General features: G+C 48.7%; 1 protein-coding gene across 5 annotated transcripts in view; it reads right to left on the bottom strand.

The window, feature by feature from the left end:
- Positions 1-360: 360 nt before the first annotated feature.
- The window catches only part of Greb1 (growth regulating estrogen receptor binding 1), a 132,053-nt gene continuing 115,240 nt past the window's right edge, over positions 361-17,173 (bottom strand). For 4 of the 5 annotated variants that reach the window (XM_087907234.1, XM_087907238.1, XM_087907237.1 and 1 more), the window contains exons 27-34: positions 14,296-14,457; positions 12,429-12,633; positions 11,554-11,728; positions 10,394-10,612; positions 7,718-7,853; positions 4,715-4,915; positions 3,528-3,666; positions 361-2,383 (exon numbers count right to left, since the gene is read on the bottom strand). In XM_087907234.1, the coding sequence (XP_087763360.1) occupies positions 2,220-2,383; positions 3,528-3,666; positions 4,715-4,915; positions 7,718-7,853; positions 10,394-10,612; positions 11,554-11,728; positions 12,429-12,633; positions 14,296-14,457 (1,401 nt within the window). In that variant the 3' untranslated portion in view covers positions 361-2,219. Of the gene's footprint in view, positions 2,384-3,527; positions 3,667-4,714; positions 4,916-7,717; positions 7,854-10,393; positions 10,613-11,553; positions 11,729-12,428; positions 12,634-14,295; positions 14,458-17,173 lie in introns of those variants that run through there. The other variant, XM_087907239.1, reaches the window with a different exon arrangement.

Genomic DNA, 17,173 nt, shown 5'->3' with positions numbered 1-17,173 from the left:
AGCAAAAGCGAAATAACGAACACAGTAGATCCTCGCCTTCCACCTTGAGACGGGGTCTTCCACTGTCCCTACTATGTACGTCAGCCAGGAGCTTCAGGGGTTCTGTTCCCATCTCCCATGTCACTGCAGGACGTGTGCATCCACACCCAGCTTTACCTGAGTCCTGGGGTTCCGAACTTGGGTCCTCATGCTTGTACGACAAGTATTGCACTCTCTGAGTGATCTCCCTAGCCCTCCGTGGCTCTGCTCTTCTTTTCTTTCCCAAAGTATACTGCCTTGCTATGAGATTTGAAGCAGGCAGTCCCAGGAAAACACTGGCTAACCTCTGTCTCCTCGAAACAATACCATCTGAGCCCACCATACAAACAAGAAGCACCTTATATGTTTTATTTATAAGACTGGAGCAGTCGAGAGTGTTAGTTTAAATTAACTAATAAAACAGGGGGAATGGCTTAGGGGCTGCTATTTACAGGAGACGAACTAAACTAGAGATCATCAGTTTTGTTCCAAATCAGGAATCATGACATTCACAAAGTGATTGCTTTATAAACATTGATCTAAATATTTTATGCTTGTGTATTTTTTTCCATTGGGGGACAAAGGTTGGCAGTAAATCTTTGGCATCAACTTGAACAGGGTTCTCCTTGGACTGTCACCATGCACAGTGCCTGTCCACCTCTAATGGGCCCAAGGACTGTGTTCTGATTACGTTTTCAGCAACCGCAGTTTTCCCGTTAGCCGTGGGTCACTCCTAAAGCACTGTGGTCTCGAGGCAGCTGGACAGCGGTTGGAATTGTGCTTCTGGTTCTTGTCAAGGCTTGCGCTCTTTGCACCGCAATGTTCATCTTTCAAATGAGAACAGTCATTCAAGGAGTAATATAAAGCGTACACAAAGAGACCTGGCCGCCAGGGAGTGGCCTAAGGCATTGATCTAACCGCCCATTGGGGAAACACACATCTGCTTGCTTCTCTCTGGGCAGGCCAGAGACTTTCTCTCTAAATGAACTAAGATGAATAAGAAAGCTCAGGCTGTCTCACTGATAAGTGAACTTCAAAAAATTATAAATCTGGTCCTTAACTGGTTTGTTGGGGTTTAAGATTCTCTCTCTCTCTCTCTCTCTCTTTCTCTCTCTCTCTCTCTCTCTCTCTCTCTCTCTCTCTCTCTCGTGTGTGTGTGTGTGTGTGTGTGTGTGTGTATGTGTGTGTGCATGCATGTGTTTGTGTGTGTGTGTGTATGTGTGTGTGCATGCATGTGTTTGTGTGTGTGTGTATATTTGTGTGCGCGTGCACACAGGTCTGAGCACACACAGAGGTCAGAGGAAAGCATTGGGTCCTCCGACCTGGAATTACAGGCATTTGCAGAACGTGTGGCTTGCCATCCATGTCCAGTCTTCACGACTGGACAGCAAGCACACTTACACCACTGAGCCGTCGCTCCAGCCCTCTTCACTGTCTTGTACTTCACTTTGGTTTTCATTATTTATTATTGTGTAAGCAATTTATTTGGTCCTCTTTTCTTCGGAAGGCAAATCCTCAGTCCACTGCGACAATCCTAATTCCCTCCCTAAAGCCCTTTGGTTTGTAAGAAAACTTCTTTTCCACTTTGCCCTTTCTAAGAGGTAGGGTATTTACCCTGTATTATTTTAAGAGTTGCTTTTTTGTCTAAAGTAAAGCAATTCATTTTATCATATTAAATTGAATGCCTTTGGGCTAGCTTCTGCAAAGAAAACTTGGAGGTGGTTAAATAATTCTTATTAAAATGATCTACTCCTTTTGTCTAGTCTCCAACCTTTACAGTTAAAACGTTCCTTTGGAATATTGCTCTGGAGGGAGTCATGGGAAACACACTATGTGAAATCACAGTCACAGGCACTGTGACAAGACAACCCAGGATTCTCTAGAGCCGGTCAAGCTTGTCCGTGGAAGCATATGAGCAACAGCAGAGTGAAATTTTCATTCTTCATAAAACGAACTTCAAGATAGCCCAGGGCATGTGGACTGGCCCAGTCTTCGCTTTTCTTGCCATCAAGGACTCACGGCTGTAGCTTTAAGTCATTATCTGCCACGGGACATTGTGACATGTGTCACACGGGGCTGTGCATGACCGACTCTGGGTGCGTCTGAGTTCATACACCCGTGGCCTGAAACCTGCACCAGCCTCAGCGGCAGGTGGGTGTTGACGACCCCACACTCTCAGGAGTTCTTTCAGCCCCTCCCCCTCAGATGTGCCGTCCAGTGAGGAAAAAGAGCGGCCTGTCTTCCTTGGCGTTGGCTGTCTGGAACTCATCCCGCAGCCGGAACTGCCATTCATCCTCCAGCTCCAGGCGGACCACGGTCTGGCGGAGTGAGTTCCGGTCTTGGCAGATCACGCACAAGGTGGCTCCTTGAGAGGGCAATGACAGAGGCAAGAAGAGAAAGGGGTTGAGTCCTTCCAAAGTACCCACTCACAACAGCTAACAGTTGGGTGGAGTGTCAGGCACCCCGTGGCCTCTGGGATCCCACTCGCAATAACCAAATGGCTGGGTGGAAGAGCCAGGTGCCCTGTGGCCTCTAGGATCCCATTTGCAAATAACTAAATGGCCGGGTGGAAGTGCCAGGAGCCCTATGGCCTCCGCTCTTGTCTAAGTGATTCCTAATCTCAACATCATAGGCAGTGGTAGGGATTGGGCAGGCTTGCTGGGAAGACAGTGTAGTGGGCAGAAAAGATGAACAGAACAGGGATGAAGGGGAGCAGAGATGGCGGCTTGTTGCCAGGCCAAACTATCTCAGCTCCAGCCCTGGGCTCTCACGTCACTACGTATCTCAGTTCAACCGTTTCTCACTCATGTGGGCCTTGGGTAGCTCGCACCTTTGCCACATGCCCCGCCATAGAAATTCTCCATCTGCATAGCTCCCAGCCTGCAGCAAGCCACCCGTCAGCCAGGCACTGTTCAGTCTTTTCTCCTCCCTCTCTACCTGTGTTCGGTCATCACTTTGGGCCTGGATGTTTTAAGTAAGTTTATCTTTTGGGGGGAGTCACATTCTTAGCTAACCTGGGGCACATTGGGGCCCCCAGACCACAAACTGGACAAGCCTGTTAAACACTGTTCCTGAGGTAAAAGGTTTGGCTATATTCTTGCTACTTAAATGAATAAGAGCAAGGAAAACAGGCAAGGTACAAACAACGCCAGCAAGGAACCAGAGCAGGCCTGGAGCCATCGGCAGACAAGTGCTGTTTATAGGGTTTTTCCAGATTCAGCTGCTAACAAGAAAAGGAGAAAGACTGGAGGCAACGGTAGACATGGTGCTTTGGACCACACAGAAGCCTCTAAGGGGCACCAACATAAAGGACTTAGAAGAATAAGAAACAGAGAAATGAGAAATGCCTGCCATTCGTGAAAAAGACAGGGGAGTCTTTTCTCTACTGAAAGGTCCCTGGGAATTCAGTCCCAGCTTTCTGCTACTTTGAGAGTTGAGGTCAATGTCCTGTCATCGGAGATGCGGGGTGACAGTGCCGATCAAACCGAGGTCCGGGCTAGGAGCATTACCTTTCAGAAAATGGAACTTCTTCAGGAAGCTGGCCACCACGAAGGAGTCACAGAGGTACAGCAGGAGCCCACTGAATGCCACGCCAGAGCAGCTGATATTTAGGGAGTGGGGTCTGGAACTCACATAACAAACAGAAATCTGGAAAAGAAGGAGCCAGGAGGGTCACCTTCCAGGAAGTACGCAGTCACGCTTGGAACTAACAGCCAGCACATAGCACGTGCTGGATCAAACTCAAGGTGGAGCTCGGGGAAGAGACAGTCATGATGTCGCCAAATCATATCCTTTAAAAAAGTCAGTTCTAGGAGGTTTGTTCCAATTGGTAAATTGATTTGAGAATCAGTAACGCCTTGCCATCAGAACTGGCTTTGATACCCCAGTTCTGTTTGACAAACCAACATGGTGCCCTCTGCCTCGGTTTTGGCAGAAGTCAAGTGTGGTAGAGCATCTGAGGTAAAGGCCTGAGCACAGCCCAGCCTCAGTATCCACAGGTTCCATCCATGCTGTGTGACAGTGATCCTGTCACTTGTTTTATTTTTAATAAAACGCTGATTGGCCAGTAGCCAGGCAGGAAGTATAGGTGGGGCAATGAGAATTCTGGGAAGAGGAAAGCTCAGTCTGCAGTCGTGACCCAGCTGCAGAGGACGCAGGATGTGACTGCCTCGCCGACAAAGGTACCGAGCCATGTGGCTAACACAGTTGAGAATTATGGGCTAATATAAGATGTAAGAATTAATTAATAAGGAGCCTGAGCTACTAGGCCAGCCAGTTTATAATGAATGTAGACCTCTGTGTGTTTATTTGGGACTAACTGGCTGTGAGACCTAGTCGGATAGAAACCCCAGTCAACACATCCATAGTCACAGATGCTGTCAACCACAGGTCTAAAATATTGGAGAACTGAGTCTGTATTGAACATGCGGACTTCTGGGTCCTTGTTTCTTTGAGCAGTGTAGTACAGTTATGTCCACAGCACCTACATTGCAATGGGTGTAAGCCACCTAGAGGTAAATCCAAGTGTATAGGAGCGTTACGTGAGCAATGCTAACACAAGGGACAAGAGCGCATGTAAATTCCCAGTACCCGTGGAGCCGCAGACCGGCCTCCATGGATACCTGAGAGACGCGGTAATTACGATTCAAGGTCATGGTACTGGGTCACCTGTTCTGTGGATTCCAAGCCACGTTACCTGAGGTCCTAGGTTAAGGTAGCAGTCCACAGACAACACGGGGTGGCTGTGGTTCTTCAGGGACAGTGGGAAGAAGCGGTGGCTGTGGTACTGGAGGAACTTCTCCAGTAGGAGCTGAGCAGGAGCGGCCAGGAACGGGTGCTTACTGTCTGGGGCACAGATGTACTGGGAAGGCACAATGGCCGCAGAGCTGTCGGATACCTGCCAGGAAGAGGGACAGGTTTCAGGCCACTCAGGTGTCTCGGGTAAGATACCGCAGCACAGGCATGATGCCTGAGCTCAGAACCCTGGTACCCATATGAACGCCAGACATGCTCACATGTATCTGTAACCCTCGGGCTGGGAGAGGGAAGGTCGGGCTGCATCCCTGTAGCTCACTGGCCAACCAGTCCAGCCGATTAATGAGTTCTGGGTTCAGTGACAGACGGCCTCTCAAAGGGTAAGGTAGAGAGATCCAACAGCCACCTCCAATGTCTGGCTTCGCATGAATGCCAACACATGTGCAAGCATGCAAACACACATTTACATGCGTGTGAGCATGTGTGCGTGTGTGCACACATGCGCACACACACACACACACACACACACACACACATACCACCACCACCACCACCAAAGAAAGCCTGTGAAAACCAACTATCGAGATCACATTGATTTGCACACACTGATCATTCCATGGAGAAAACTGATCCAAAGAAAATAAAAGCACACGCAGGCCTTGGAAACTCTCCCACGGAGCCTGAGCTATAAAAGCAACTAGAGTATCTAGAGCATTGGTTCTCAGCCTGTGGGTCACGACCCCCTTGGCAAACCTCCTTCTCCAAAAATACTTACATTACAGTCACAAAGTAGCAGCGAAAATACTTTTATGGTTGGGGTCACCACAGCACGAAGAACTGTATTAAAGGGTCACTACGTTAGGAAGGTTGAGAACCGCTGATCTAGAAGTCGTCAGCTCCTCCCTGACCCCCAAATCCTCTCCTCTCCCACAGCTCTTCCCCTTTACTGTCTAGCCGTCACCCACAAGGTCCTCCCACCCGCTCGACCACAGCATGGTCCCCTTACTGCGACCAGGGGCTGCTCAGTAATTGAAATGAATCTGAAATCAGAACCTCTGCTGGACATCATTAGTGCTTCTGCTGCGGCTCACTCTGAAATACCCAAGCTTCATTAGCTCATGTCTTGAGGACTTGTTCCCTGCCTGGTGGTGGTGTTTGGGGAGGCTGTGGAACCTTCAGGAAGTAGAAGCTAGCTGATGGGAGTAGGTCCTGGAAGGAGGGGCTTTTAAAGGATATTCCAGCCCGGCCCCTCGCTCCCCTGATGTCTACATCACGGTCCACTACCCCATACAGAGCTCCATCACATGATCCTGCCACCATAGGCTGAGTCCTCCACTCTGCCACCCACCCCCACTTTGGTGGACCAAAATCCACGCAACTGGAAGCCAAAAGAAATCTTTTTCCCTTAAGCTGATCCAATAGTCATTCTCCCTTTGGGGACATAAATCTACCTAATCGAGTGAACTAGTGTCACAGAAACGGGATTGTTATTTGAGCTAAGTTTGACTGTATGGTTGTTTCCCGTCACTCTTCCTGGTTCTGAGGCTTCCTCCTCGGGGGCACCCACGGACTCCTCGCCACCCAGCTGTTACGTTGGGTTACCCTGCAACATCTCCTGCAGCTCCATGGTGCTTCTAACAGTGGGGGGCCGCCCTAAGTCTGTCTTCTTCCTCAGCTGCAAGTCCACACCCTGCGAGAAAAGGGCCCGACTACCAAATGCTGGTTTATATCCAACAAAATAGATAGAAATGAGCGATTTCACTCGCATGAAAAGCTTTAAAAAACTATACTTAACCAAAGTGCAATTAAGATTATGTTCAAACTGGGATAAAAATCTTAAAAAACAAATAAGCGCTAGGGCTGGTTCAGTGAGCAAGGGTGCTTGCCAAGTCTGAGAACTTGAGTTTAATCCCTAAGACCCACGTGAGAGAAAGAGAGAACCAACTTCCACGGGTTGTCTTCTGAGCTCTATATGTGCACTGTGGCATACACACACACATACATACACCACACACACACACACACACATATATGCTCAAGAAAGAAAATTCAACCCAAGAACTTAAAAAATGACAATGGGGACATAAAAGTGAATTTAAAAGGCACATCATGATCTTTAGTAGAAAGATCTTGGTGGTCCCCACATTAAACATGTCCAACACTCAATTTTTTAAAACATCGCAGTGGCTTAGTCATTGGTTCTCAAGGTCTTGGGTTGAACAGGTCTCACAGTTGGAAGGCCTGCTACTCTGAGCCGGGCTTTGGTTCACTAAGAAAGCTTTGACCCCCGCCTGAGGGATGGCGGTGTGGAACTGTTGTGGGACCCAGGAGTGCTCCAGCTCAGGCTAGGTCACTCTGCAAGGAGCTGGTGGAGACTGGGAAAAGACAGACACCAGGAAAGGACGTCCTGATGTCACACATCAGGACAAGATCCAAGATGTACACGAGAATCAGAGGGACCTTCAGGCAGGGGGTGGCCAGCTTACCTGGCCTTCTGGAGGATTTCTGATTTGCTTTTCCTTAAGTGGATGGGTCTGCTCAGTTAGAGCAGTAGAGTCAAATCTTTCCCACTAGATCCCGGCTCGTGGGCAGACAAACATGGCCACGAAGCTGGCTAGCCTTGTGTATGACGCCAACAATTCTTTAGCCAAGTGCTATCCAATGGTGTGAAGAAAAACCTAGAACCCTGTACCCTGCCTGGATGGGGAGCGAAGGAGTGCACAAGAATGGTTTGCTTGGTGATCTTGCACTAAGCAGCAACTTCCTGCCATTTAATGTCAAAGAGTAGAGATTAGTCCCCAGGGCTTGGCACCAAGTGTCCAATCCTCTGACTCCCTTAAAAGGCAAGGCACCACCCTCCATCGCCAGGCTCCTGCTTTCAGCTTTGGTACCAAGGCCACCTGGGTGTGGCCTGAGCACCTACTTTCAGTGCTGCTATGCTCACCTTGGATGTGACGTGGAAGGACCTGTGCCCGCCCACCGCGATCTGCTTCTTCATGACGCTGAAGCGGTTGAACCGGCAGAGCAGGAGGCCTGCACTGTGCACACGAAGGTTGAAGTCTACATCATCACATGTAAACCTGCACGGAATCAAACGAGTGGGTCTAACTGGGCACATTTCCCAGGCCCCCAGATACTCATTAGGGGGTTACAAATGTTAAATCGCAAGTCACAGTAATTAATGGGATCTACGGCTAGGTGGAAACATGTCCTCGTCTTCTCCCTTTCGAGCTAATGGGAGAGGGGAGTGTTCTGATCTGTTGAGGGGACAACCCCAAGGAAGGTCGGTTCATGTTAAGAAAATGTTCTTCTCATTCAGTCCCTATGAGCTACTGTGAGGCTCAGCTGGGCCAGCCTGCCTTTTTCAGTCATGTTTCAGAAAGGCGAAACTATTCCTCTTGCTTCCATTCTTCTGTTTTGAATGTCGGCCAGGCCAGGGCCTAAGTATGCTCTGTGTGTGGGTGTGGGTGTGCGCACGCGTGCACGCGCTTTTAAACTACCTAACACACACTTTGGCTCTTTGCTGCCTGCAGTGCGGCTGCCTGCCTCCAAGTGGCGGCCTTCACACCAGCTCCTCTTCTCCATCCTCTGAGTTTTACAGCGTGCCTACCATCAGGTCTTCCTTTGAAACTCTAACTGGCCTCAAGCGTCCATCTGAGTCTGGCCACTGTCCCTGAGCCTCCACTTGCACCTGCTCTTAAACACTTTGTATGAATGAGACTAAGAACCACAAGGAGGGAGCAGTATTATATAATGCTGCTCCAGGATTCTCCAGGATTCCCGGGGATGATGCTTTACCACCTTTCGATTCTTCCCAGCAAGGAAAATGAACTTGTCCCTGCACCCCCTACACTGCGCCATGAGGCTGAACTGGACCTCACTCCTGCCTCAACGTCTCATTCTGGTGGGAAATGAGAGGCAAAGTGGAAGGCAAGGAATAGCAGCACTGGACCCAGAAAGGCTGTGTGTGCCGGGAACACCAGCTACACAAGGACTTGGATATGAGCGCAGACACCATGAGGGACACCACACAGATGCAGGTCCACCATACAGTTTGGTTTGTTTGTTGTTGTTTGAGACAGGGTCTCATGGAGACCAGGCTAACTTTGAATTTACTTTGCACCAAGGATGACCTCAAACTTCTGGTCCTCCTGCCTTCACCTCCCAAGGGCTAGGGCTGTATATATTTTATGTACTGCTGGGATTAAATCCAGGCCTTCAAATGTGCTAGGCAAGCTACGTTCCCAGGGCCTCCACTGAACTGTTAAAAAAAAGAAACTGTCACAGCCCAGAGTGTAAATACTCTCTGTGTAATAGAGTGTAATACTGGGTATTCTTTTATAGCAGAGGCAAACAGGTTCAGAGAGAAATCATTGCCTGTTCTGCAAGTAAATGGGTGTGGGCTCCAGAAGGAAGTTAGTCTGGCTTCCAACCTCACATCCCCAAGTGGCCCACTGCCTGGCATACAGGATGCTCAGTCAACAGACTTCTGTGGTTGGAAAGCAACTCATTCAAATCACTCTATAGTTTTCTTTGATGGTGTGGTGGTTTGAATAAGAATGCCCCCATAGGCTCATGGATTTGAATGCTTGGTCATTAGGGAGTAGCTATCTAAGAAGGATTAGGAGGTGTGGCCTTGCTGGAGTAGGTTTGGCCTTGTTGGAGGAAATGTGTCACTGGAGCATAGGCTTTAGGTTTCAAATGTTGAAGCCAGGCCCAGTCTCTCTCTCTCTTTCTCACTCTCTTTCTCTCTCTCTCTCTCTCTCTCTCTCTCTCTCTCTCTCTCTCTCTCTCTCTTCCTCCCTTCTTCCCTCCCTCCCTCCCTGCTGCCTGAGGATCTAGATGTAGAACTCTCAATGACCTCTCCAGCGCCAGGTCAGCCTGCATGCTGCCATGGACTGCCATGTTGATAATGGACCACACCTCTGAAACTGTAAGCCAGCCCCAATGAAACATTTTCCTTTAAGAGAGTTGCTGTGGCCATGGTGTCTCTTCATGACTAAAATTGTGACTTATTTGTCAAAGAAGCCTAAGGGAAGGGAACACCCAGTACAAAGTAGCTCACTAGGGAAAGCATCTATGAAGGGATGGAGTTGAACGACTCCATCAGAATTCAGGACAATTCTACGGCACCCGAGGACCTCCAGCGCTGTGGGCAGAGCCGCTGCTTCAGCAGCTGTGGGGATTAATCCTGACTGTCAATGTGACAGGCTTTAGAATCAGCACGGGTGTGTCTCTAGGGGAATTTCTAGAATGGGTTCATTGGGATGGGAGGATCCACCCTGTATGTGGGCAGCACCATTCGTGGGCTGGGGTACCATACTACGTACAAAGGAGAAAGGGAGCTGAGCATCTTTACTCATCTCTCTGTGAGTCCTGACAGTGGAGGAGATGGGACTGGCTGCCTCGCACCCCTGCCACCATGCCTTCCCCTCCCGCTGGACTTAACTGTCAAATTCCCCTTCAAATAACCCTTTCATCCCTCAAGTTGCTTCTGTCGCGTTGTTTTTGGCCACAGCAATAGTACAGCGCAGGTAGAACAGAGGAGAATCTGCATCCTGTACAGGGCTCAGGGCTACCGGCACTGAGGCCAGCTCCCACCCCAGGACCCCGGGCTCACCGGTTCTGGTTGTACTGCACATTCTGGGTCAAATCCACATTGAGGATGATGAAGTCGTGCACGTGGCATCGGGAGAAAGGCTCCTGCACCTCGCGGCCCCTTGTCTTGCTGGTCCACTTCCGCATGCCGATCAGGGCATAGTGTGTGATGTTGGGGGAGGCCTCGATGTGCTGCATGACGTACTTCAGAGAGACATTCCTCTCAGACCAGGAAAACTCCCTGTTTGGAGGAGAGACGCCAAGTCAGCCAGCGCATGGCTTCCTAACTGCATGGTGTGTGCTGGACAGGTCTGATATGGACAGAACCCAGAGCCATCCAATCATAAGGCAGCGGGTATCCTGGAACGTATTTCAAATTTATTATGACTTTGAGGTGCAGAATATAGTCACGTCCCGTGTATGGAGCCTACATACAGACGACGGTGTGGTCCATCTCTACAATGAACCCTAACCTGGAGATTGACACCCTTCAAAATGAGAAACCTAGAACCCCAAAGTTTTAGTTGCATGCCAAAAGACACAAGCAAAAATTAGTGTCAAGAGTGAAGGGTTCTGGGAGGATCAGGGCTAGAACGTAACACAAGGAGCATCTTGGGAGACGAGCAATGCCCATTTATTGATGGCAGGGGGAGGGGGTCAGCTAACTGGGTATGTTTGACGTGTGAAAAAAAATGTATACATGTTATACTTTGATTTTGTGTGTATGTATGTATCACACTAAGTATATATGTCTTTTTCATTTTTAAAGATTTTATGTACATGTGCATGTATGTATGTGTCTATGTGTGTTTGGGTGCATATACTTGTGCATGCGTGGAGGCATATGAGACCTTAGAGGGGGAGTTAAAGACATTTGCTAAATGTCTCTTGTTATGTGGGTTTTAGGATCTGAATTCCATCCTCACAATTCTGCAGCTAAGTATTCCTCACTGCTGAACCACCTTTCCAGCCCTTGCATTCTGTATTATATATCTCATTAAAGATTATTTTTTAAATCAAAAGAATGAGGACTTGGACAATGGGTTCACTTCTGCTACATCCACAACCCTGGCTTTCTGTCATGAGAGGCACACTGTGGTCCTCCAGGCTGAGAGCGGACTGGCCATCACTGTCCTGCGTGGTTCTCCGGAGGAGGGGAAGAGTACACCCAGACCACCTCACCTGCTCCGTTCTCCCGCACAGTCCACGTCGGCCACGTTCCACATCACACAGGAATCATCGGAAATGACGATGAACGGCCAGATGTCCTGGGGCTTGACCCCCAGCTCCTCCTGTCGGTTCCTCTCCAGCTCTAGGTTGTGGTAGCACAGCTCTTTGATCAGGAAGTGGGCAGCCCCTGTGGTGGCCAAGTGACCTGACTCAATGTTCAAGCTTGCATCCTCATGGCCAAGACAGCTCACACCAGACCCACCGGAACCAATACTACATATTCCCGCTTCCAATGACCACTGACCACCAGCAAGGAAAGAGCCCTCTATAGTTTATACATACATTTATTTTTTTAACAGCTGAGAAAATAAGTTATATAAATAATCAAACATTGTTTAAGGGTTATTTATAAGAAAATTCTAACACGGGCTAGGAGATATCTCAGTTGGTAAAGAACTTGTCTTGCAAGCACAAAGACCTGTATTTGCACCCCAGGACCCATGGATTTTATAAAGCTGGGTATAGTGTTCTGTGTGTATAATCCCAGCACTCGGAAGACAGAGACCAATGGATATCTGGGGTTCACACACCCAACCAACTTTGTCAAACCATTGTGCTCTAGACAACAAGAGACCTAGTTTCAAAAACCAAGGTGGACTCCTTTGGGGAAATGACACCAAGGCTGTCCTCTGGCCTCCACACACGTGCACATTCACTTGCACAGCAAGTGCACACACACAACCAAACACATCAGAGAAGCTTTCGTTCATCCATTCCTCAAGCAAAGAATGTACTATCAACCGTTCAGCACTTCCCTTCTGTAAGACATTCTCCGGAGTCTTCATTCATAAAAAGCATACCTGGTCTCATATGTCAAAGTCACCTACCAACTCCGGCGCTGTTGAAGATGCTTGGGAGAACAAGCATGATGTGGTTGGGCCAGTATTTCTTATAAATGGCCATTTCGTACTCCTTGACCACCAGCACGTGCAGATGGTTGGCCCCATCCATCGCATGGTACAGATTAAAGAGTCCATGCTCATGGCGGCCCGTCGTCGGGGTGAAGGTTGGGCTCTTGATGTGTTCGTGGTTCTGCAAAGTAGTGGGATATCAAGGGAGGGCATGGGTAAATGCAGGCATAAGGACTCTTTGCCCCGTCTCACGTCTTCCGTGGAAAGACACAGTTGTCTCTGATCTCAGAGAGAGCACTGTGATTAGCCCCACAGCCAGTAAGATGTGGGGAAAACGATGCTGTCCCCCTTCAGAGCATGGCCTTGCAGAGTGCACCCTTTTGGAATGTGCCCACAGTTAAGCCTGGGCTAGCCTGCTGGTGCTCAAGGCTTTACAATGCAGAGAAGCATAGCTCTGTGAGGCCGCTCTAGACATATGCCCTCTGGCTGGCTACAGCTAACCCAGACACAAGAGTGAGCTTGATCAGATTCAGAGCAAGCATCCATCAAAGTACCACTTATCGTCAGGCCGTGGAATGAGAAGCCTGGGTGTTATGCAATAACCTAATTGGCATCCACTAACTAAGCAAATCCATCACCATCTCATACTGGAATCTGGGAAATAATGCTCTTGTACACTGTAAAGATTTGTCACTCAGAACAGCTTGATAAAATACAACTTATGCTTGTGGGCTATCACTGGGAGGCTGGGAAAGTGAACTGAGTGTGAACAACCTCTCCTGGTACACCTACAAAAGGGCCACGACAACATCAGATTCCAGGGTCCCCAGACAACTAAGTAACCAAGACCTCTCTGGTGCTGTACAGAGATCTGCTTCATTGTCAACAGACTGCTCGGTCAGCAAGACCAAGTCCTGCTTGACTGACAGCTGGCACTCCCAAGGAGGAGGAGCAATGTCCTCCACTCCCGTCTGCTGATAAGGGCTGGTCAATCACATCCAGTCAACCCTGAGGCTGTCAGGTAGACATGGGAAGTAAGGAACCCTATACGGGTCATCTACAAGGGGAGAGACAGTGAGGACAAGGGGAGAAATGGTGAGATGCTGGGGATCAGTCTCCCCCAAAGGACATGTAGACAGAAGACAAGACAGAAAACACACTGACTACGAGTTAGTCTTTGTGGACACTGGGGACAGGACCTAAAGGAGTCTTGGGATCTTTCTCCTATTTCTCCTACCTCAGCCTACCCAAATGTTCCATGACAGAGCATTAACAAGCGGTGAGGAGGGAGTGAACATCTCACCAACGCGTGGTGTGTTCCAGGTGCTTCAGTCATCTCGTGTTGATTATTCTAAGTGACGCTTACAGCAAATGTCAGAGCTGTTTCTGACATAAGACCTCATATAGCCCAGGCTGGACTTGAATGTCTACACAGCCTTGAAATCCTAATCTTCCTGCCTCCACTTCCCCAGTGTCAGAATCACAGAACAAGTCACCACACCCAGTTCGTGCGATACAGGGAAATTCAGGGCTTTGTGCGTGTTAGGCAAGCACTCTAACAACTGAGCCCCATCTCCAGCCCCGTCAGAGAGCTTTTTTAAAATGAATTGTTACTGCCCACCCTTGCAAGTAAGGAAGGTGGGCTCAGCACTATTAAGGGACAACTGGCATAATTAGCAAGCGTTACAACAAGGCCCGAGTGTAAGTGACATCCAAGCCCACCCTTCACCAGCGTCCCCCAGGTTCAGTCACCATTGTGTTTGTATAACCTGCTCCAAACACCCTTGACTGGCTGGGCACCTATGTGTCTACGTCCCCAACTCAGGGATCCCCAAGGCAGTACCTTGTCTGTGACGAGGGGCAAACGCATGCTCTCCAGTTGACCTCCAGGTTGGCTGAACACAAAGTGGTGCTCCTTGGACTTGGGGATGATGAAGTGGAGTTGGATCTCCTCTCCTAGCATGGAGTAAGAGAAGGCAAAGGCGTGCAGGGTGGACTCATAGAGCTGAGGTGTGAGGGGAAAGGATAGAGCTTATCATCAGAGTCCGATGTCCGACTTACGTCCCCAAAGAACCCAGGCCCAGCCTGGCCACGATGACACCCAGCTCACCTGACACCCACCCCTGCCCGACAGTGTAAGAGCAACACAGCAGAGAGCTTAAGATGCTCAGATCAGGCTGCTGGGTGAGCACAACCAAGACCACCCTCATGGGGCCGGAGCTAGCTTCATCCTGAATTCCAGCGGTGCTTACCCAATCCTGTAGCTTCTATGACTAAGTCTTTCTGCCCTTGAGATTTGACCTACAGACCATCCTGGGTCAGAAAACAAGGCATTCATGAAGATCTCATGGTGGGTGTGTATAGGTGTGTGTATGCGCATGCATGTGCACACACACATGTGAGGCCATAGGACGGCTTTGGGTGTCTTTCTTCCAGCACTGTCTACACTTATTTTTGAGACAAGCTCTTTCATTAGCCTGGGATTTGCAAACTTAACAAGCTGGCTGATCAGTGCACCCCAGATCCTTCTTTTAAACTCCTGTGTATTAAACCCAGGTCTCACATCCATTAGACAAATACTGACCACTACACTACATCCCTAAGCCATCTTCAGCTTTTTGAGTTAGTGTCTAAGTTGTCCTGGTAGCCCTTGAACTTGTGATTCTCCTGCCTTGGTCACTTCCGTCGCTAGGATAATAAGCCTGTGCCATTAAGCCCAGTTTTTAGTTTTCATTCTAAGAAGGCATTTTCTGTTGTAGGTGTCATGAGAGCTGGCATATAACAGAACAATCATAGCCACACAACCCTGAATGTCTTAATACACTCAGCCCTGTGTCAGGTGCCATTCTGTCCCCTTTGTGCTGTCCCTAACACTCCTGGGGAGGATGGCATTCCTAGGAGACAAGGTTACTATCCTACCATATGGACACAGAGGCTAGCATCCAGAGGTCCCAGGTTCGCTCCCGTCCCCTAGTCTAACCTCACTTTCCTCCTACCCCACTGTTTGTGTGTCCTCCTTTCTGGGAGTGACCCCTAGCCCCAGCTCTGTTCTAGATTGGCCTCTCGGGTCCTGCTGAGCTCTGCCTTTCCTGCCTGGCAGCCCTCATCTGTCTACACAGGAGCTGCAGAGGGAGGTAGCAGCCCGGCACACCAGCACACGCTTCCTTCTGTTCCCTCTAGGGCTCTGCCAGAGCCATAGAGCCTTCTGGAAAGCAAGGGGATTAGACCTGCGGGGCTACGCAGTAAAGGTAGTAATGAGAAGATTAATTAAAAATAATAATAATAAATAAAAAAGGACTCTAGGGAAGCAAAAGGAGAGGAGAGGCAGAGATGCTTTTGGGGCTGGAATCGGATGCCAGCAGCTGGCTGGTGCTCCTGCACCCCTCACCAGACAAGATCCAGGTCCCCTTGCCCTAAGCATGCTCTTATTTGACTATCCCCAGATCTGTGCGGCTCATGAACACAGGCCTGGAGCATCCCCACCACCAAAACCCAGGAGTTTCTGCTTCCTGCCTCATGTGCTCTGGGCTTCCACTAATGAAGAGAAGGAGAAACACCATTTCTCCTGTTTAGAGTAACAGTCCACTGTTGGAAGTTAATGTTCTGAGTAGTGTTCACAGCTCATGAGTCCTTTCCAGTCTATCACATTTCAAAAGTCAAGAAAACACTTTTGCCACAGGCATGTGATGTTCTAGTTGTCAATGAGCACACAAGCATGGAGAAATTGGTTTTATATTTTATCATTTTGTGAATTTTCTACATTTAGAGAAATGTAGACATTTGTTGTCTGGAAAACTATAGCATATTTAGGTAGGAAAATTCCCAATATATTAAGTTGAAAACATGCTAGATAGCAAGTTTAGAGCATCGTTTCGGAATAAATGGTTACAACTTTGAGTGCCTTCAACAGTTTAGCATGTAATAGATGTTACAGCAGTCAATGTGAAGAAAAATATAAACCCTGCCTGTCCCAATAAACTATATCCTGGTGGTGAAAAAATATAAAATAAAAGCCAGTGATATGCCAGGACTTATTTTTTTTAAAAAAAAGAAAATAGTTCACATTTTTTTGTTTTGTTTTGAAATCTTGAAACAAAAACCCCTGTTCAAAGGCCAAGAGAAATCGGCCTTTGTTTATGTGGCAGGAGTAGTGTTACTATTTGACTTGGTTAAAAATACTTTCCAATGCCATCTATATAAAAGTGCTAAAAAAGGAAGCTGCTATGCCTGGGACGGACAAGCCAAAGGCCAGTCTATATTAAAGTCACTGGATGCCATTTCCCTTCATAAACAAGACAAAGGGTAATCAAGTCCTTGTCTTGGGCATTTCCAGCAGGACCACGCCTTCAGTCCCCTGTCATGAGCAGGTATGTCTGTTCCCATCTGCTCCAGCCCTCCACGTCCTCCTGCCTCCCTGCTTGGGTCTGAATTAAGATGAAACTCTTAAATCTAAACTATTAGAATCTACGCGTTTATTAATAGCCAGTTTGGGTCCTCTGCAAAGACCAGTGAGCTGGGGGAGACCATCCACACTGCAACCTTTCCTACCGGGTTCTCTGAAGAAGCCCACCTGCTTCTGAGTGCCCAGGGCCTTCTGTGACCCTCTCTCCACCCACCCTCCTGGCTGCCTCTTCAGGACACCCACATCTTCCATTCTGTGTTCTGGACACAGTCAACTGAGATCAGTTCTCATCCCCAGACTCCGCACTCCCCCTTTGGAA

Source organism: Myodes glareolus, chromosome 6 (assembly GCF_982192425.1).
Source record: "Myodes glareolus chromosome 6, mMyoGla1.1, whole genome shotgun sequence".
In the NCBI taxonomy this organism is placed as follows: domain Eukaryota; kingdom Metazoa; phylum Chordata; class Mammalia; order Rodentia; family Cricetidae; genus Myodes; species Myodes glareolus.
The sequence above is the reverse complement of the archived record's forward strand: the minus strand, read 5'-3'. Positions and strand labels throughout refer to the sequence as shown.